This window comes from Ammospiza caudacuta, chromosome 5 (genome assembly GCF_027887145.1).
Source record: "Ammospiza caudacuta isolate bAmmCau1 chromosome 5, bAmmCau1.pri, whole genome shotgun sequence".
NCBI classification, from domain to species: domain Eukaryota; kingdom Metazoa; phylum Chordata; class Aves; order Passeriformes; family Passerellidae; genus Ammospiza; species Ammospiza caudacuta.
In genome coordinates this window covers 42,235,083-42,256,538 of record NC_080597.1, presented here as the reverse complement: position 1 = coordinate 42,256,538, position 21,456 = coordinate 42,235,083, and the positions used below count along the sequence as shown (strand labels likewise).

Below are 21,456 nucleotides of genomic sequence, written 5' to 3'. Positions count from 1 at the left end.
CCCTGCAACTGCTTCATCAGTTCTTTATTTCAAGTGCTCTTCTTTGCTTTCTGTTCAGAATAGAGCATCTACCTTCAGCTAGCAGGCACTCTGCCCTCTCTCCAGGGCTTTCTGTTGAATACCTACCCTTGCTAGTCTTCTGAAGTAAAAGTTTATGGTGTGTAGAATAAAGTGAGAGATGATTGTTATTTGACTATATATATGAAAGGATCACACTGGTTTTGTACCTCCACAATTCAGGAGTTCCCCCAGAACATGGAATCAATCTCTGTATGGTCTTTTTGGACAGTGCAGTTGAATGAATCTCACTGCACTTTAGATGTCTGCAGCACAGATGTGTACATATGAGCTAGTCACTCAAGCCTGCTTTTGGAGTGAATTACAAGAGGTGAGTGCTTTTAGAGTACAATTCCCCCCACCTGAGGTTTACTTTAAGATTAGCTAAAGTGCATCCAGAGGTGACTCGTAAAGCCCATCAACTCTAAGGGAAGTCTAAACAGCTAAAGTGATTATAGTCACAGGTGCCACAAATACCTGCATTGAATCAAGTGAATCACTTCCTGTGTGGCTCTGTCACAGTACTGTATTGTAGTAGTAGTCATGTTCTTGTGGGTTCATGCATAAGACTTAGTTTGTTTCCTGTTAAATAAAATTCCATTCAGTACTATCTTTTGTATTAAAAAACTTTTACAAGATGTAAGTTGCAAGTGAAACAATTAATTAAGGAATTTCAAGTATAATAAAATTGAGATATTCAATAAGTTGTAGAATTAAATTGACTTACAGTAATTGTGATCTGTAACGACATAAGAGGATCAAGATGTAGAAGTGGGTCTTTAAAAATTAGTTAAAACTAATCTGAGATCAAGGATAAAATCACATCATTTTGTGTTGGCATGGAGAGAATTAGGCTACATGGAGAAAATTGGACTGAATACCTTAGCTCAGCTCTGCATTTTTTAGATTTCAAAGACATGTTCAGTTTGCGTACAGAGGAATTCTTCTTAAGTTTGGTTATAGCTTGTCTTTACCAGGTTGTGAGTATCCAAGTTTCTTCAGAGGAAGAAAGTGCATAAACTTTCATCCCTTCAGGCAGTGTTGGCTAACTGTCCATGAGTGAGCCTTTTCCCAAGAGCACTTTGCAAAAAAGGGCTCTATGTACCTAATTTCCTTGAAGTATCCAACATGTTCTACTTTCCTTTCCTATAGCAGTGGAATATCAATGCTGAGGCTGAGAAAGCTTCAGCTGTATCATAGGTTATACAAGGAGCATATAGGTTATATGAGGATCTGGGTGATCTTTGGCAAGTGATTTCACTAGGGTGTGCCACAGTTTCCTTTTAATTTGCAGAATATTGGCATTAATCTTAGTGAGATCTGCTAATGAGCAGTGCTTCACCAGACCCAGGTGGTGCCATTAATCATTGGATGAATAACTAGTGTATTTGTCTGGGTAGACAAATTAAGATAGGGTACAATGGCTTAAGGCAAGTCAGATTTTACACTGACAGGAACTAGGTACATTTTTTGAATAGGAAAGAATTGCTTTCCACTAGACCTCTTAAACCAGTGTGCTTTACCTCTTGACAAGGTACTGAGTCATCCACTGCCTGGAGGAAAGCACTTAAATCATCAATAAACAGTCATCCTGCCCAGCAGGAGAGGCAAGTTCGCTTCTCAAGACATCCTGTGTTGTTTGTTCCTCTATTGGACAAAGGTTGGCGAAACAGAAGTGGCTCTGAGATTCAAGTGGGGAGCAGGCTCCTTGCATGTCAGGGTGTTCAGAGAGTGATGCCGATAGGTTCCAAAGAGCATCAACTCCAGCAGGACAGATTTGTTGGGATTTTTCTGTAGGTTTAGGTCTAGGTCAAGAAGCTTTTGGAAGGTGTGGCACTCCATCTATGTATTTTGTTTTTCCTGTAACTGAACTTACTGCACATACCTTCTGCACCTCCCACCTCCCTCTGTTTAGGGTCATCTTCCAAGCTTCTCCTTTCAGTAAGCCACTCTTCTTTATGCCAGTTACTCTCTATACCTCTTGCTTTTTATCCTTCTGCCTGCAAACCTGTTTTGCTTCCTCCCTAGTCAGAGTGCCAGTGTTTGCTGCCTTATCCTGCTCTGCTTTCCAGAGCTGTGAATCTCTGGAGAGCTTCTGTGCTGTTTATGAATGTATTATGGTTCTCTGTTCTGCCTACTCTCAAAAGTTCAGGAAAGATGAAATGAATGGTTTTCTCCAATTTATTTGCCCTCCACACCAAGGGCTTCATTTGCTCTTGTTTCTTCTCCCATCTCTTGAAGACACTTTTGCCCCTCTTAAGGTTCCCTTGCTTTTTTGAATCCATTCCCTTCCTGAAACAAGTCAAGAAAGCATTTGCTTTCCCTGAGTGGGGAAGATGGCAGAATTGTGACAAGCCTATTGTTCTGTAAGCTCTAAGTAGGGTTTCTGAGTTTCCTGAAGGTAATTAATTGGTAGAAAAGTAGCTGTGAAAAGAGATCTATCTTGAGAGAATAGTCCAGTGTTTGTGCCTTGACTCTCCATTCAGTTTTTACTTGCTGTTTTATTTTGTCTGCTGTATAATATGACCAGCCATCCAACATGTGTCTAAATGTTACCTGTGAGGGGAATTCTGTAATTTCTTTACATGTACATTATAGTTCTTGGTCTCTGGATAGAAAAAAAGACTCTATTAGCTTGCTTACTTTTTACAGAAGTCAGTAGAGTCAAGGTGCTTATATATGTCTTTCATTACTATGTGAAGTTTAATTGTGAGGAAGAAACCAGGGCATCCTGGAATATTAAATAGTGAGTAGGAAAAAAGATGTGGGATGAATGGAAAAATGTCATGTTGTTGAGGATTTTGTCTGGTATGTTTCATGGGTTTTTTGTTTCTGCTACAGATGTTTTGGATCGCCCTGACCAAGTTACTGACAGAATAAGTAGGATTTACCTATTAATGAGATTTAAAAAAAAAATCTTTATCTGCCTAAACAGATTTATCTACTGTTTATCTACTTAAATGTCTCTGAGAACTTCACTCAATCTGTTTCTCTAGTAATATAAGGGCAATAATGTTTCCTGACCTATGGTATTGTCTGCACAGGTAATAATCTGTTTTGAAAGGTGTTACTTCCTATTCTGCAATGTGTTCCAGACATGATTTGTCTTCCAGTAAGATTATATACCACCATAACAACATACCCTAGTGTTAATAATGCAAAAATCATTTTTTGGTTTATTCACTATTCAATTCCTAAAAGCAGCTCAGTTACTCTGCAACCTATACAGTGTAGGGTTTTGCTGCCTATTTCAAGGACTTTGTTTTCTTACAACTTACTAATAATTTACAAATATTTTTGATTTATGTCATTATTTCAAGTGTTGTTTATTACAGATCCATTCAGTATTTAAAAATAGTCACTGTATAAAAAAAAATCAGTGGAACATGTGTAAAATGGTCTAAAAATTGGACAAAAGTTAAATTTCCAGACTATCCTGAACTTTAATTTAGCAGGAAAAGACATAGAGTTTTGTTTTGAAAGCTGAAGCTAGATAAATTCAAGTAAATGAAACTAGATATCTTCCAATTAGTAAAGAGGTGTGTAGTTTTACTGTGAGAGTAAACAATAGTTGTTACACATTAGATAGTACTCTGAAACATTATTCAGATCTTGAATTTTCTAAAATAGAAAGAGAAACCATAGGGTTTTTTTGCCTAAATAACTAAATTAATGCAGAACAAATTTTATAGAAGTCATTTTGGCTTTAGAATCTGTAGATTTTTGAATCTAAGTAATCTTCCCTCTTTCTTTATTATTGACTGATTGAGTGTTAACCTAATTTATGGACCTTCATCTCTAGATGAGGTGGTTGAGTTCTAGCATCATGTTTTCTTAAAGCCTTTAATTCATGGATTTGCAATCACAAGTGTCCTCCCTCTTGTATGGTGATCAGTACAAAGTAAAACATTTATATATTGGGATTGGAAGACTGGTTGCCTTGAAATTATATTGTAAAGTGGGATATTATAGCTAAATGGTCACATCAGATACTATAGCCAAATGATCACATCTGCAAAGTTATTTCTGCTTGAAATAGAGCACTTGGGCAAAGGGAAAATACACAGCAACTGTGTTTCTGAGAGTGTGTGAGAAGACACAAGGATGGTTAAAAAAAGCTCTCTTGCAAGTATCTGTCTGCTTCTTGCAGTAAGTACTGGGATTTAGAATGACTTGTCTTTTAAATCTCTATGCTTTGCCTGAAGAGGAAGAGGCTAAGAACTGCTATAAGTAGAGAAAGAGTGCTGTACGAGTATCTTTGCACGATAGTCTGGAAAGTAACCTGACTATTAATAGGTCAAATATATATATCCACATCTTATAAAATTCTAATGGAAATTATTTGCTTTTAGTCCCCAGATCTTGAAGGTGTTACAAAGGGAAGTAGTATCACTGAATCCTGATGTACAATAGTGTAATGGAGATAAAAGTATTGTGGATAATCACTGAGGTGGAATTTGCAGTTGACACAATTTCTTTGCTCTCAGTTAAAACTGGGCCTTTCTGTTGAGTGCATAGAAGGGTTGGGGTCAGTGACCAGTGGAACTGACACAGGCATGCTCCAGCAGTAGGGAGAGTGTGTTGTTTGACCTGCGCCTTATTCAACATATGGGGCAGGATATTAATGCTTATTATCACTTATTAACACTTATTATCACTTTGCCTCCTCACTTCTCCTAGTAAGCATTTGCATTATCTTATCTCTCTCTCTCTCTCTCTCTCTCTCTCTCTCTCTCTCTCTCTCTTTCATTCTAGCAGAAATAAAGATTGTATAAGTTACAGGTTTCAGGCATATTAGTGTTGGGTGGAAATGCCTGCTTCTGAGTGTATTTATTGTGTTATATTGGAATTCAAAACTGGTAACTTTGTTTCTCTATTATTTCCCATAGGGTGCAGCTCTGATTCGAATGTTGGCTGGCTTTATGGGTCACTCTGTGTTTCAAATGGGCTTACAAGTAAGTAAAGGCATTTCCATCTTTCTGTAGATGTGTATTTCTAGCAGTTTCACTTGCTCCCTCTTTTTTCTTTTGAAGCTATATTTGCATCAATTTCTGGAAATATTTCTTTACCTTAGGACCATCTGAAGTACCACCATGTCCCTGAAGCTGAATTTGATTGAAGATGCAGTTTCACCTATATTTCTTGATATATGAAGTGATTGTACTTCAACTGGCATACAGTTTTGTGTAGAGTGCCACATAAAAGCCACTTTATCCATATGACAAATATGTGAAGGACTAGCTGAGGAAGTAACTACTTCTCTTCACCTGCGTTTCACTGGTCTAACAAATAATAACAATATAAGCCAGCTGGAAAATAAACAGCCCTAAAATGAATAATGCTTTTCAGATAAATATTTTGCCATGCTTTCCTCCGTAGTAAAATCCTTGAGCTTTATTTTTACCTTCAATAAGCATGGAGTGCTCTCTGCCTTAACGATGTTTTGAAAACTCACTCTGTCTTTTAAAAGAAATTTGAAGAGGTAACATTTCTATGGAAAGAGAAAGAAATTCAACATGCTGATTACCAAGGATGAACTCCTTTCAGCAATAATTCAGGACAAAGGAGTGTTTCGTAAACTATTTAAAAACAAACAAGCCAAAGCATAAAAAACAATGCAATTCCCTCTATTCCATTGAAATCTGCTTGAGTAAATCATGTTACAGGCAGCTGTGATTGATGAATTATGTATGATACAGCCTGCTACTTAGAAGTGTCCTTTAAAGTAAATTGATGTTCACCTGAAATACAATTATGCTAAGTTGGAAGGAGTAATCAATCTTATCTGTTCTTAGTAAGCTTTTCATTTTGAAATTTAAATAAACTACATCTAGGATCAGGTCATTTTTTAACAGAATAATTCTACCTCTAACCAAAATAAATTGGAAGATAAAATATAAACCAAAAATTAAATGAATGCATTGGTCATGTCAGAGAGATATTTTCTGTGCAAAGGCAATGAAAGGAAACTTGCTGAGGAAATGCAGCTTTTTGGACAATTTACAGTACAATCAGGGTTTGTAGCATAACTTACTCATAGGACCACCTTGATCATTTGATTAGTTGTAACACCAGGTCAGATCAATTAGATAAATTTCTCATCCAGATGAGAACTTTTTAAATCAGAAGTTTCCTTCATAAAGGCTTGTGTATGTCAAGGGTAAAACCATCATGTCATTTAACACAGTAAGACTTCTGTCCTAAGTCTAGCAAACTCCATATTCCAGCCAGAAACTTCTGTTTGGACATAGAAGATTTCAGTAGCACTTTTTCCCAGTGGAGTATGTCACTCAGGGTTTTAGAAAGGAAAAGTTTTAGTGTGTACATCTTAAACTGTGTTTTTCTGTTTTCTTCTACATTTGCCTGAGAAATAACAGTGTGCAAGTTATCTTGAAATAGACTGAGAAAAAAGCTCAGATCAAAGAATAGCTATGCAGGGATTAATCATAATTATCATAAAGTTGTAATGGAGCTTTGGTTTTTGATTTGAATGGTTTCTTATTCTGCTTTTCAGTAGTTTGGCTCTGAATAGAAACCATTCTGTTTACTAATGAAAGTCTATGAAAAATCTAACTGTGAAAGTCTGACTAGTACAAGTCTTGGCATCAGTTCAGTAGGAAGATGATGATTTTAACTAAAATCAGTTTGAAATCCAGATAGAGATTTTCCATGTGTATGTTTTCAAGGTGAACAAAATAAAACATGAAGTTCATAAGTTTTTCATAAGCTACAAATTATACAGTGGGAAATATCTGTCAGTCATTTAATATTTTGCATTTTGCAAATTAACAAAATACTGTTCCTGCACTGTATATTTGGGGGGCCATATCTTTGCTAATGACAAGGGAAACCGGAGGATTAATTAACACTGGTTTAGGCATTTTAGCTCTTTAGCTTGGTACCATCATTTGGGTTTTTGAATTATGTTGTCTTGAATCCTGTTTTAACATGGAACTCTAATATTCAACTAAATGTCATTTCTGTAGAATAGCAAAATTGAATACTACTACTATTTGTAATTCTCTTCAGATAACAAATATTCTAAAAATGCACTTGATGGTTCATTCCTCCTGTGTCATTCTAATGGCTTGCTGAGTAACTGAGTTCTAAAAGACCTACACAGCCCGTTTTTCCGGGAGAATCCTGTGGGAAAAGGTGTCAAAAGCTTTAGTGAGTTTAGGTAGACAAAATCCATGGCCTTCTCTCATCCACAAAGCAGGTCACAGGAAGGGGTCAGGTAGGTCAAACAGGACCTTTCTTACAGCATGCTGGCCTGACGCCCTGGTTGTCTTGCATCTGCCGTTTGGTGGCACTCAAGGCAATCTGCTCCATGACCTTCCCTGGCACTGAGGTCAGGCTGACAGGCCTGTCATTCCTCAGAACATCCTTCCAGCCCTTCTTGTAAATGGGTGTCACATTGCCCACCTCTGGTTGTCTAGGACTTACCCAGTGAGCCAGAACTACTGGTAAATGATGGAAAGTGACTTGGTTGGCACTGCTGCCAGCTCCTTCAGGACCCTTGGATGGATCCTGTCCTTTCCAATAGACTTCTGTGTATCTAAGTGGTGTAAAAGACTGCCAACCATTTTCCCTCAGATGTTTGGTGCTTTAGTTCTGCTCTCTGTCTCTGTTTTCCAGCTCAGGGGGCTGGGTACCCAATGAACAATTGGTCTTACTATGAAAGACTGAGACTAAGAAGGCATTAAGTGCCCCAGCCTTTTCCTCATTCTTTGTCACAATGTTATTCCCTATATTCTGCCAAAAATGGAGATTTTCAGCCCTCCTTCTGTTGCTAATGTATTTATAGAAACATATTTTTAATGTGTTTTACAGCAGTGTCTAGATAAAGTTCTACTTTGGCTTTGACTCTTCAAGTTTTCTGCCTGCATAACCTCACAATGCCCTTGTAGTCCTCCTGAGTTGCTTGCCCCTTCTTCCAAAGGTCATAAACTTGTTTTTGTTATCTGAGCTCCAGACAAAGCTCTCTGTGCAGCCAGGCTGATGGTCTTCCCCACGGGCTTGTCTTTCAGCATGTGGGGATGGCCAGCTCCAGCACCTTTAGGATTTCTTAAATATGTTCAGCATTCCTGGACTCCTTTGCTCTTCAGGCAAAAACCCAAGGGGCTCTCTCAAAAAGTGTCATAAACAGGCTGAGGTAGCATTTCTGCTGACCCCTCTCCGAATTTCTCCAAGAATTGAAAACTCAAACTCTGTCATTTCATAATTGCTGAGCCCATGATGCCTTCCAATCATCACCCACCAGTCTTTGTTCACAAACAAGAGCTCCTGCGGGGCTGCTTTTTTAGTTGTCTTGCTCAGCAGCTGTGTCTGGAAGTTAACTTCCACACACTCCAGGAACCTTCTCTATTGTTACCTCTCCACTCTATTAGATTTCCAGTATTATTTCAATTCTTTTTAATGTATTACCTATGTCCTTAACTGTTTAACAGATGATAAAAAAGAGTAATTCTGAGGTCTTATAAAGTAGCATAAACAAAAATGTGTAGTTCTTTATTTGTGTTGGATTTGTTTGTGGTTTCATCCAAATCAAGGCATGATTCATCATATTATTAAGAGCTAAAGAATTAGAGCTTTAATATAGGAAACACTACAACAGACAAGGTGTAACTTAACTTTGGGTTAGGGAGAGGAAAAAATAAGGTTTAGAACAAGAAGCAAATAGGATTGCTACCTTATTTGTTAATTGCTTGTTTTTTCTTACTCACTTGGCATGTGAACTTTTTAAATAGCAGGTGGAGACAGGCTGGGGGTGAAAAATCCCTTATTTGTCAAATAAAACAATTGCATTAAAAAGCAGAGAAAAGTTGATGGAGGAGAATGAGATTCTTTGGTGGATATTTTTTACCAATAAATATAATCTGATGGAAATGTACAAATGTGCATGTGATCTGTAGCAGTTTAGCAAACTGTTCTGTTAAGGAGTCTGAAAGGAAGTAAAATTCTGGTAGAAGTGCTTATTTTTACAGTGTAGATGTCTTTGTAGAGATTCATATCTGTCAAAAATAACTGGACTGTTCTTATGATGGTAAATATACTTGAAAGGGCATTTGATTATACAATAAAGCTGCATCCAAGAGACTAGTGAAGTCAGGATTTTTGAAAAGCCCTTCAAAGATATGATGTTTTGAATTATATGGCATTTCAAACAGGAGATTTAGTTAAAGACAGAAAATTCTCACTGTACCACTCTGCAGGCAAAACCAAAAGAGAATATATTTCTATTGGCTGTAATGAATAATTGAATAATGACAGCAGTAGCCACAGCTGGTAACACTTGCATATGAGAAAGTTACAGCTATTATTTTTGTAGAAAATGTCTAATAAATCCTTCCTTCTCACAGCAGGTGATTTATGTCTTTGTAAAGGCTCTGGCATCTTTCATGATGTGCAGTTTCTTATGCCCCAGGAAAATTCAAGAAGTGCACATCACTGAATGCCAGTACTCTTCTTACAAAATTATGTTGCTTTTCAGTCAAAAAGCTATTAATCAGGTAAGAAGTTGGTTAGTATATGAAGAGACTTGGTCAACACCACTTGCTCTGATTATGTTTCTGATCTACACAAATTGATAGAGGTAGAAGCCATAAGTTGGCTTTATCATTCAGTCATCACTCAGGGTGGTAATGTGCAATACGATACTAGGTCTGTATGAGATTTTCTTCTGTAGGCTGTTGTTCCAACTCTGTGCCTGAAACAAATTGTTTCTTACGTGTCTGGTGTCACTGGATTGCATTTTTGGGAAGATTTTACCGCGTTACGTCAATGCATCTCTTCAAGTAATCAGTGCTTGGTTTTTATTTTTTTCAAATTAAATAGAGAGAGAAGTACCAGTGATTTGAATGTTTGGTAGATATGTTTTAAAAGGCACCTCCAGTGCTGTAATGAGATATATTTCTGCACTGGTTTATTTTCTTATATTTGGTTTGATTATTTTGGAGCTTCATCTCTATTACTGTACATTTGTCAACACTGCATTTCACTTGCTGTGTGACAGCTCATTGATCACATAGATCTGTATCCTTTTGAACTTCACTTGCTGCTATGTATGTGTTCATCATTCACCCTGATTTAGTGCATCATCAGCAGTTTGAATTAGTTACTGTAGGAATCTCTGCTTCTGTGATAAATTAACTACTTTTTAGGCTTCACATTGTACATTTGGAGGGATTTTCATACAGTGCTTTGGATAGACACTGTCTCTTTTGGTGCTGTAGAATGGCCACTGTATTGAAACAAATTAGTCGGTCTTTCACAGGAGCTGTCTGGGGAAGTGTGGTGTTCAGGCTATTAAATACAGCAAGGTTCAGATCTCAGTTACTTCCTAGTATCATATTGCTGGCTATTTAAACTTCCTTTCATCCACACTGCTTTTTCCTGTTTTTTAGACATCGACCATGTGCACGAAATAGTAATGCATGAAATACTTTCATCTATTTCCATGGTATTACATGATAATCTATTTTTTACATAGCGTATTAAACAGTGTACCCAAATAATACCTATTTATTATATCTTTCTTATCAATTCATTACAGTTAGTTGTTTGCTGTCTTTAATGAGACATCATTAGAGAATTCTTTTCAAGAATTTTCTGTAAAAGCATAAAAAATCTGCAAAGACAAACAAAAAATCAGGCATCTTAGGATCGAGGTCAATGAAGCAGTAAACTGCAATGCTACCTGCAGATCACCAGTGCACATGGAAGTACCTGGAGTCTTCTTTTGCTCAGTCAAAGGATGTAAATTTTGCCACCCAGGAGGAGCCTCTTAACATCTACAGTACCTCTGGTGTTGTAGCTGGTGCATTTACTAGGTGTTGAGTAAAGTACTTTTCAGCTGATTCTGCACCCACCTCCTCTGGTTTAGAAAAGCAGAGTGTATGACCTTAGTGAACATCAAAGTATTACCATAGATGTTCTGGCAATTAACTGTCTGAGGTAGTTGTTACCAGTCCCTTTATCTGAGAATTGTCAGCTGGAGAACTTGAGCATGTTAAAGGGAGAACTTCAGAAATCATGGGAAATCTCATAGGAGCTGACATCTCTTTTTCTACAGTGCAATGTCCTATGAGATTGTTAGCATCTTTCACCTTTTTTCCCCCCTCAGTATGTCTTTTGCTTCTAATTTACATCACTCTGGATTTTAGTTTACATTTGTTAAATGAATTCAGCGTTATGAGCTGAATTTCTATAGACTTTGACTTGCACAGGTCAGTAAAAGACAGTAGGTCTGTTTCTTGCATAAGAAACTTCCATAAGTTTTCGTGTCACAATATTTTTTTCCTTTCAAAATGTTAAAGACTTATAGCATAGTAAGGGCCAGACTTGGATATCACTCCAAAAATGGAAATTCTTCCTCTAACTCCAAGAGTATTTGAGTATAGTGTATGTAGCAAAATGCTAATGCTTAAAGGAAAATTGTGTTTGAAGTTGCATAATTGAAATGTAAAATTTTTGAGAAATGCTAAAGTTAATTTTATTTTTCCATTTTTTTTTATTTTTTCCTGTGTGTGCACCTTTATCACTTTTTTAATTATGCAAGTACCCAGTGTTTTCTACATAGGACAATGTCTGATTCAGTTCACAGGGTGGACCATGCTAACTGAATTGTTCTTTTGTTCAGTAGTTTCATATACTTCTCATTTGCTTTGTAGCCCAGTTCCTAATTGCTACATTCAATTTTCTTAAATGTCATCCAGTGTGGTGTCAGGGTGCATCACCAACAGTTAATGTAGAGGACAGAAACCTCATAGGGAAGAAAGGCATGGTGCTAGGGTGGAGATCTAGGCACAGAGAAATTGACGTTAAAATTTACATAGGTGTGAAGTATGCAAAACTCCCAAGTCTTAGCACTTAGGGAGAAGAATTTATGTGTTCAAAGCACAGCTTCCACTGCCATCATTGTCAACTATGTGGCAGCTGCTCTGCCTGTGAAGACACCAAGGTGAGCCTCCAGAAAATGTTGATCATTCAACTAATATTTCTTTAAAGAGATTAATGAGAATGGAGTGCCTGTACATCTGAAGGGAAATTGGACCAATGTGAGTAAAATGAAAAAGAGCCATGAAATTTGGATATCTATTTTGAAACCCAAGAAGATATTCTGTTAAAATGTTTAGCATTATAAACCACATGAGATATTCAGAACAGTTGTCACATCAGGATCAGTCACAGAGTCCAGCTCTGCTACAAATGAGACCACAGTGCTGTCCTGGTATGCAACAAGCTGATCTACAGACACAGTTGAGGGTATTTGGTTTATCTACAGTTCTACAGTTTAACTATTAACCTTTTGGAAAGCAGAACATTGGCAAGGCTGAACACAATGCACCCACAATTTTAGCAGCCACACATCATGTGTGCTGGTGGATTTTTGCCCCATATAACGTTGGTGCTCTGCAAAGGGAGCTTTTTCCTGAAATGGTGCATTAGCAGAATATTCCTGTTAGGTTAAATTATCTCCTTTCCATCTTTCTGCTCTGCTTTATGTTCCTGGAGCATTTGGATCAGACAGTTTTCTTCCCGAGTTGTGGGAGTTGCCAGGAGAAGGGAGACATGGGCTCTTTGCTTTCTGTTTCAGGGCCTGAGTCTCCCTCTGAGTGTAAGCAGCTGTGAGCGGTTGGTGCAGGGAGAGAGAGGGTCTCTGTTGCTCCTGGGATATCTAAGTGATCAGTGCTAGGAAAAAGCATTTTCCTGAAACAAGATCATTTTCCTTCTGACCTTTAGAGCTGTGCTCCAGTGCATGGGGACAGCAGATGGAAGGACACACTGATTAAAAAAAAAAAAAAAAAAAAAGAAGTGGTATTTTTCAGTACTTTCTGGTGTTGACTAAAATTTTGGAGAAGAATTCTATCTAAGATGTACTCTTTGAAGACAGGATTTCAGTTCACACAGTTACACTCTGCCCACATTGGAGGTCGCAGCAAAGAACATAAAATGTGGTGAGGGTGGCTGCTGCTGAACCTCAAAAGCCAGCAGTGTCCCTAGTGCCTGGGTTCAGAGCAAGGTTATGGATGGTATTGCCTTCATTAGGTGGAAGTCATGGTGTTCTTCAGCTAGGATAAAATGTTAATTTGCTGTGCCGATAAAGCTTTTACAAAAAGAAAAAATTAGTATACACACTGTGTATAAACCAAGTTTGTTTTCTTGGAACAGCATTACCAATGTTAGAGTCAGTCATGTTACAGATACTGCATAGCTATTCACTTGGTGTGACTTCAGTGAGCTTCTTTTTGTTGCATATGAAATTCAGTTATGACTGTTTTTTCTTTCATTTTTATTGTAGGAATTATTAAGAGAAAGAGTGATAGATAGGAATTTCCAGATAATGTCAGCAGACTCAGCAGCTATTTACAAAAATGTTTTCTTTTGGAATAGAATTACACTGTTTTCCTGATAGCAGCTCAGTGCCAGCCTTACCTCTGTTATGAGGCAGCTCAGTGGATTTTACAGGGCACTGGAAGGGAATAATTTTGTGCGTGATTTTGCTGCTCTTATGCAATCAGAATTTCCATTAGGTCTTTAGAAGTCAGTGAGGATATTTTCAGAACAAATACAGCTGGATTGAACTCCTAGTTAACATGTTATATATATTGGAAATTAAACAAATAGATCAATCTACTTCAGTCTAGTGGAGGACATTCAGAAAAAAATATCCTGAATCTGTGCTGGACAAAACATGCTGTTGTGAAAACTTTCTCCTCTTCTTTATCATCTCTTTCTTCTCTTCCTCCTCCCTTTTTTCTCTTCCCCTTCCTCTTCCTTTTCCTTCCCCTACATGCATTTAAAGCTAAGTTACTGTGGCTAACTTGACACATGTCTCCAGATGTAAAGGCTAATGATTTTTAAGGTGTCTATATTTTGGAAAAAAAAAAGGTGCAGCTCTAGGTACTGAATTGTGTAAAGGTGTTTTGCAAAATGAGAAACATTTGCTCATTGATTCTCTATCTGTTATTCACTGTTAATGTGTGAGTGTTGCAGGTCCTTATGGTCTAGACACGGTGACATGCTTGCAGAAAGTTTTCTTGATTGGTTTACGGACACCTTTTCATAATAAAGAGCAATAACTTTTTTCCAAGTCTGGTGTTTATATAGAGAAAATTATTACAGAAAAGTACAGCAGAGATTTTGCCTGGTTAGCAATTCTTGGTCATAGTTCAGATTAATGCAGAGGAATGAGCAGCCAACCTGTCACTATTAGCATGTGCCATCTAAATATCTTTGGAAAACTTTCCATCTTTTTTTTTGTGTGCACTGAAAGTATAATTTTTGAGCAATGTGTGGTTTTAGGTTGAAGTGTATTATACAACCAGACAAGACAGAATTAAATTAATGTACAAATTCAGTCAAATGTATGCAGTTCGATTTCAGAGTGCTTTATTCTGTAGGATTTGTCCTTAGCTCAGTATTTCAGTACTGCTACCAAATAATATATCAAATACATTTTTTCTTTAAAGCCAAGCTTCATATACTAGCAGGTTTCTCCCTGCACAGCAGATACCATCTGACTCTGCCATGCACTAACTTCGCAATCCTTCTAACTGTTCCCTTTAGACTTCACTTACAAACTGCTTTGCCACCACACTGCAACTGTTGCTGCTGTGTTTCAAAATGGAACCACCCTCCTCTTCATATTCATAGCTAAAAGGTGAAGTTGAATTTTACAAGGGAAATAAACCTCTCAATTTAATATTTCTCATATTTTATCAAGGATTCTCAGCAAAGCAGAATATATTTTAAAGTAGCTGTAAATTTGCCAGAATACAGATTTTTATTCAGTTTTAGATGCCCCATTTACATTGGGTTCATGGAGTTGCACTACAGAAGATTATTAATTGAAAAATTGAACTCTTTACAGTCACTTGAAGTTTTTCTTCTTGTGTTGGAATGAAAATGAAGGGCCATGTTGAATTTAGTTGGCTTATTTCTAATTTATAATACTGGTTTCTTATCAACCAGCAGTGGGTAGAGCAAAGAAAGCAATCCCATTGACTTAACGACGGCTCTTGCCTGCTTTCTTTTACTGGCTTTTCCTGTATCTCAGCCTGCATATAACAGGGCACAGGTCCTGTCTGGATCCTCTAAATGAATGTTATACTTCTAATATAATGGATGAGATATTCTCAACCTTGCCCTAAATTTTCTCCCACAAAATCAATGCTAAAACTCCCATTGGCCCTTATAATGCCAGAAATGTCAGTTCTGCTGATCTGATTATCATTAGCATCAATGGGAGTATCATGAATTACAAAGGAAAAAAGGACAAAATAAAATGCTATAATTATGTGGCCCATTCAGCATCATTGGCTCCGGAGAGAATTAAGATTTATTTCCATGTGTGGTTCCAGTTTAACTCTTTCTGATTAGTAGTTATAGCTTGCTGTTTAGACATAATGATTTAATTGTAGATATTACATATTGACTGGATATTTTCCAGTTGCTGCTGGTTTGTCAGCATGATATCACTGTTGTACGTGAAAAAAGTCTAAATGCACCTTTTGGAAATTAAGGGCTGGAATTTCAGCAGATGTACAGTGATAGGATTCCACTGAGTTTCTTCCCTAGGATTTTATGTGTTCCCTGAAATAGTGACCCAAAGAGAAGGCAAAACACAGCTGAAGTGAATTTTTGTATGATGGCTTTGAAGTATGTTGCACACCTTTTGGGCTTTTTTTAAGCTTCTTTTTACCTATTTGTGAGTTTGAACTAGAAGCTGTCTAAGAAGCTCCTGGTAGTAGACATTTTAAACAGGGTAATACAAAAGTTCATTCAAAACTGCAGAGGGTGGTAATTACAATTGAATTAGTTGAACCTCATGGTAGCCCGATGTGGACACTTTAAAAACAGAAGTTAAATGTTATTTCCTTTCTTTGATTTCTTTGATTTCTGATTGTAGTGTTTTTATTAAGTTTCTGAGTTTAGTCTACTTCAGTTTTGAATGCAGCGTCCACACATGATTTCTAATGAAGGTTAACTAATTCACTATAAAAATTAGCTTATGGATGAGAAATGACACTACCAACTGTTATTTAAACATTTAAAAAGAACATTTGAGCATCACTTTTAGAGAAATACACTTCTAAATAAAATTTTGTTCCTCTTAAATGTGATGCACTGATAATCTTTCTCTTAGCTATATTCTGAAATCATCACTGTGTATCTTTCTGTCCAGTCTCTTTCATGATACTTGGCACATACTTGGACAGGCCACTGGCTTAGGAAACCACTGTTCTGTTTTCCTCAATGCTGCCTCCAGCTGCTTGTTCTCCTCCATTCATGGCCACCCAACACCACTTCATTTATTCCAGTGGAGTTTGGAGTCCTCCTTGGTAAGCTTGATCAAGGAAGGAAGGGTGTCATTAGTGGGGAATGCTAGATTCACTCCTATATAGGCCATTTTGGAGTTCTAATCTGAAAAGTAGCATCAGAAACAGGGGCATGGGTCCAAGGAACAGCAAAGATTGTGAGACCTGCTTAGTCTGGCTGTACCACTAAAGTATCATCAAACTGTGGTGCTCAAGGCAGATACAGGAATGCATTTGATGCTGTGACTGTAACAGATGTGATAATTTTAATACTAGGTAAGGGCTATCTACATAGTCAGGCCTGTTATCTGCAGGCATTACCTTATATTCCTTATGAGCTTGCTATTTCAATATAATTTTGATGTTGCCTTTTTGTTATTTTGAGTTGAAATGTTTTTTAGTTAGTTAAATTCTTGGCTTTTGAGTAACTTTAGTTTTCATAGGAAGAACATTTTAATGCCATTATAGATTAAAGTATAGGAAGAAAATCAACATTTTTGATCCTCTGGTGGAAGCTATGATGAAAATATATTCTATGACTCTAGTATATTCTGTATGTTGGCAGTTTCTTACTAGACTGCCTGAAAGTAGTTTTGGGCACTTCTAGTAAGACCGTGTTGAAAGTGAAGCAGTTGTTTGGCTTACTTGTCCAGGAAAAACCTGTTTTCCAGTTTTTTTCTTGGCTGGCATTGCAGTAGTGCTTTGACAACTGGTCTGATAACAGCTGTTCTTTCAGTTTGGAGGTACCTCTGCAGCTTGACTCACTGTACAAATTAATTCTTGACACAAATAGAGTTAACCACCAACTAATTTGCCTTACACAGTGTTGACCATGACCAGTAAGGTGAATTTACCTACTCCTTTGTTGCTTGGCTGACTGCACAGCCGAGAGGGTGATCACTTCTCTTCCTTATGGCTGTTTCTTCGGGATTAGTCTCTTGTAAAGCTGAAAAATACTGCAAATGTAGTTGGCTATTTTAACTTTTCTATTCAGTAGGCTTCCTCTCTTATGGGAATCTTCAGAGTTTTGTAGTTTGCTGGTAGTCCTTTACCACTGGTTCACACTCCCTCTTGTTTGTTGCTCACCTTTGCGGCCATGTGCACTACTCTGATCCTGGCCCAAGCTTTTTTATTTGAATGTTAGACAATGTTAAGATAATGTGTGACAGCAGATTTGATTTTAACAGTGTGAAGGAAGGGAAGAAAAAGGGTCATGTTAGAGTCAGCATCTGTCAGATGGTGTCTGTTGGCTTAAGGTTAGGTATATAAATTTCTAGGAAAACAAACATGCTGGATTTGATACCTGGAGCCTTAGAGACTGACTTCTACCTGAAGAAAATGGTTTTATTTTTAGTGTTAAATCTTCAGTGATATACAGCAGTCATGTATAAAAGCACTGAACAGGAACATATTGTAGGCCAAAGGGAGGAGGATGTGTACTGAGAAGTAGGAATGAAATACAAAAAACGGGAGGTAGAGGCAGGTCTGCTTTACCTGAGCCCTGGGAATGGAGAAAAATAGCCAAGAATTGGAGATGAAAATAGTTTGCTACATTTCCCTCCCTCATATAGTGGAATTTTCCAGTTTTCTTTAGGAGAAAAATGAAGTTTCTCAATCTGTTTAAGATCTCAGCATCACTCATGTAAGTCTGGAGCTGTTCCTTCAGCTGAGCAATCAGCTTCATACAGATTAACTGAGAAAGGAATTTAGTCCTAGGTCTGATATTTTGGTTTCTGTTTATAGATGTAAAATCTCCCCTGAAACTAAGGCACATGTTTGGAGACTTACTCCTCCTTTATACTTGCTTAACTTTTTGGTATTAACTGTTTTGTATTTATCAGTCACTGCGTTTTGTTAGTTGTGAGCATTATCATGTTTGGATAGTGGGGTAGTTAATTTATTTTGCAACCAAGAGGCTTTCTTAATAGGCAATATTGCAAAGAAATGAAAGACTTTTCCCTTTTAAATAATCTCCTTTTCTTAGAAATATCTAATACAATAAAAGATCTGAAAGCTTAATCACTACAGCATTACTGAAACCATCTTTCAAAATCTTTTAGCATTTTTCACTGTTCCTATTACTGTTCAATCTATCTTCTCCAGTTTACAAGAAATAATTTCAAAAGCATTGAGCCTTTTAATTCTATTTTGGGAGGGGTTTAGGATTACTGTTTGATAACACATTATACTGTAGTCTAAATCTGTTGGGATTTTTGGAAGGATCTTATCCTTTGGATGTGCAATAAATGGACTTTGTTTTCATGGTATCACAGAGTCAGGATACTTGGTTGCTTATTTATTTATTTATTTCCTTAATGTTAAGGCTTACTAAAACATGTTAGAAAACTGCATTGTCTGATTAATTTTTTATTGATAGATGTGAATGGATCACATTCCATTATTCTTTTTGGCAAAGAGTGGCTTCATGTTTTAAAGTGAAAATATTAGGAAGACTATTACAAGAGGATGCGTGCTGAAAATGTAAACCCAGCTAATTACATTTGGTTGTGTGTTTTTGATTAATTTTCATGTTGTGTGACAGTGCCCTAGGGTCTGTGAACTCTTCCTACTTTCTTCATGACAATGAAAAACTTTAGAGGCAGCATTACAGTGAAGGAGAATGGAAGAGTTGTAGAAGAGCGCTCTTGAGTCTTTGAGTTGTTAAAGAGATTTGCCTGCCACCTTTTGTGCTCACATACACTGTAGGGCTATAGCTGACAGGGAGGTGGCTAATGCATATCTTCATGCTCCAGCATACTCCAGTCAATGGAACAGCTTTTGTCAGTGATAGACTTGCAAGTTTATGACGGGAAGCAGCCTTGCAGCCAGATGGTTTTGGGCATATGTGTTTATGAATAAGTGGCTTTAAGTCACTTCACCTCCTTTGGAGCTGTGCTGAGCATAGCTTAGATTCAGACAGCTGTGTTTTCAGTGTCATCCTCCTTTTCTGTTCTGTGGCTTGCATCTCTGTTCTGTTTGCTTTGGTTTTTCTACTAAATGTACAGGCAAAGGGGTGGCTAATACTCCAGCCCTGGAGAATTACAGTGAATGAGAGCGTGTATTCTGCCCCTCTGCAAGCTGCTTAAGACTTAGATATGTGTCCCCAGATGGAAAAATGGATTCTATTCCTGCTTGTTCCATCCTTAGAATAGACAAGAAGGGTATGTATAGATCTTTGGCTCCTATTTTACTATTTCCTGATATGTATTTGATGCTGATATGTCTTTTCCTTTTTAAGCTGAATGCCTGTCAGTGGAAGAGGAAGTGAGACTCATCATCTGGTAACGAAAGTTCAGGCAGGGTCAGAAGCTATCCAAACTACCTTTGGAGTCAGCAGCTCAGGTGGCAGTATAACTTTGCAGCAGAGCTGGGAGTGGTTGGATCTGGCAGAGTTCTCAATATAAAGGCTGTACACATTCCATAAAGATCTGTAAAAACACGAGTGGCTTGGGGAGAGTGAAGTGGGGAACAGTAATGCACTATGTCTTCTAATGCTAGAAATAGGAAACAGCAGACGAAACCAGTAGACAGGCAGGTATTTGGAACAGGTATCACACAACACATCACTGAAGTGAGAAATGATTTTTCATAAGGTATTGCAAATGCTGATTTGTTCAGAAAGCAACCAGCCGAATTCACAGAAGATAACTATTAAATGCAAGGATACTAATCTGCTTAGGATTTCTGGTTCTGTGAAGTGCTGGGTGATGGAAGAGCAGTTGTGGGAGGTACCACTGTATGCTTTTCTAGTTTTATCCTGTTTTCAGGTGTTTTCTACTGGTTATTGTTGAAAAAAATATATATGAGGCTAGGAATAAGAGGATATTTGATGAGACCTGTTTCAGAAGCCTTATGCTCTTGTGGCTTTCGAAAGCACACTCAGATTTGAGATTGCAATGTCGGTTTACTAATGAAAGCCTATGTTGATGCACACTGTCACTTAGGACTGATTTTTGTGCATGTGTTTGATAACACTCCTAGTTTTATGTTGTGTTTATGCTCTTGATGCAACTTTCATGAAATAATGACAAAATTGATGATTAGGCTGTATGGTACAAGGAACGTACCAAGACATTGTGTTTCTTATTGTGTATTCTTATTTCATGGTAAAGGTTAGGATTGCTTTAGTTTTTCTTTCTGAGCTAAACATGTTAGATTGGAGGATAATAAATTTTTAACTGAGTGACAGGCCACATTTGAACTGTCCAATCCATGTGTTGGGAGGAAAAAAAATGAACAAAACCAAACCCTAAAGAAAAGGAAGAAGCATTTAAACTCTGCAGTCTTTCTGAACACAAAATGTAGAAGTCAAATATAATGTCTAATGGTAGAGTGGTAAGGTATTGCCTGGATGAAGTCCTCAAGTATTCCACCCATTTTCTTTTGCTCTGTAATGATTCTAACAGCATCTCTCTGAAGGACCAATATATGCAGCATTTTCTAGTATTGCTTAAAATGTGGATTGTATATCTGTTGTTATTTATTTACCTTGTCCCACTTTTGTTTATTCCCATTTTAGCTTTCTAATTTGCAATTCAGCTTTTTTAGCCTTGGAAGCTGTTGAATGTTTCACTGTGCCTTAAATGGTTCTGTATTTTTAGACAAAATGGAAACACAGTGTGCTATAGGGGAAGCCTGTATAATATTGTCTTTTTTCTGAGTTAGTCTCATGACATTGTTAAGACTCAGCACTGCATTTAAAGAGTCAGTGTTCTCATTTAGCCTTCTTAGTCTGTGATTAAATGGGAGTTGTTGTTTGTTTCACTATAAGTTGGCTGACAAAAGCTAAATCTGTCACAGGTGCTACAATTTGTGTATCAGAAAATTTGCTTTCCAAATACTAATTATTCCCAAAGTATCTTACTTCACACAAAGCACAGATAACACAGTCAGCAAATTTGTCCTAGTTTTATCATTGTGCAGTAAATTAGGGTTTGTCTTCTACCATTGTGCAAAGTGAAGATGGTAGAAATTCAATTGTAGGAGAACCAGTTGATGTACAACCTCTGATCTGTGTTTTTCACTTAATTCTCCCAATCAAATGCTTGAAATGTATATTATTCAAATAATCGCTGCT

The 21,456-nt window shown here is 37.3% G+C and overlaps 1 protein-coding gene across 1 annotated transcript in view; it reads left to right on the top strand.

Moving 5' to 3' along the window:
• The window catches only part of TRHDE (thyrotropin releasing hormone degrading enzyme), a 205,094-nt gene that overhangs the window by 107,323 nt on the left and 76,315 nt on the right, over positions 1-21,456 (top strand). The window contains exon 7 of the mRNA XM_058805431.1: positions 4,947-5,012. Within this exon, the coding sequence (XP_058661414.1) occupies positions 4,947-5,012 (66 nt within the window). The remainder of the gene's footprint in view (positions 1-4,946; positions 5,013-21,456) is intronic.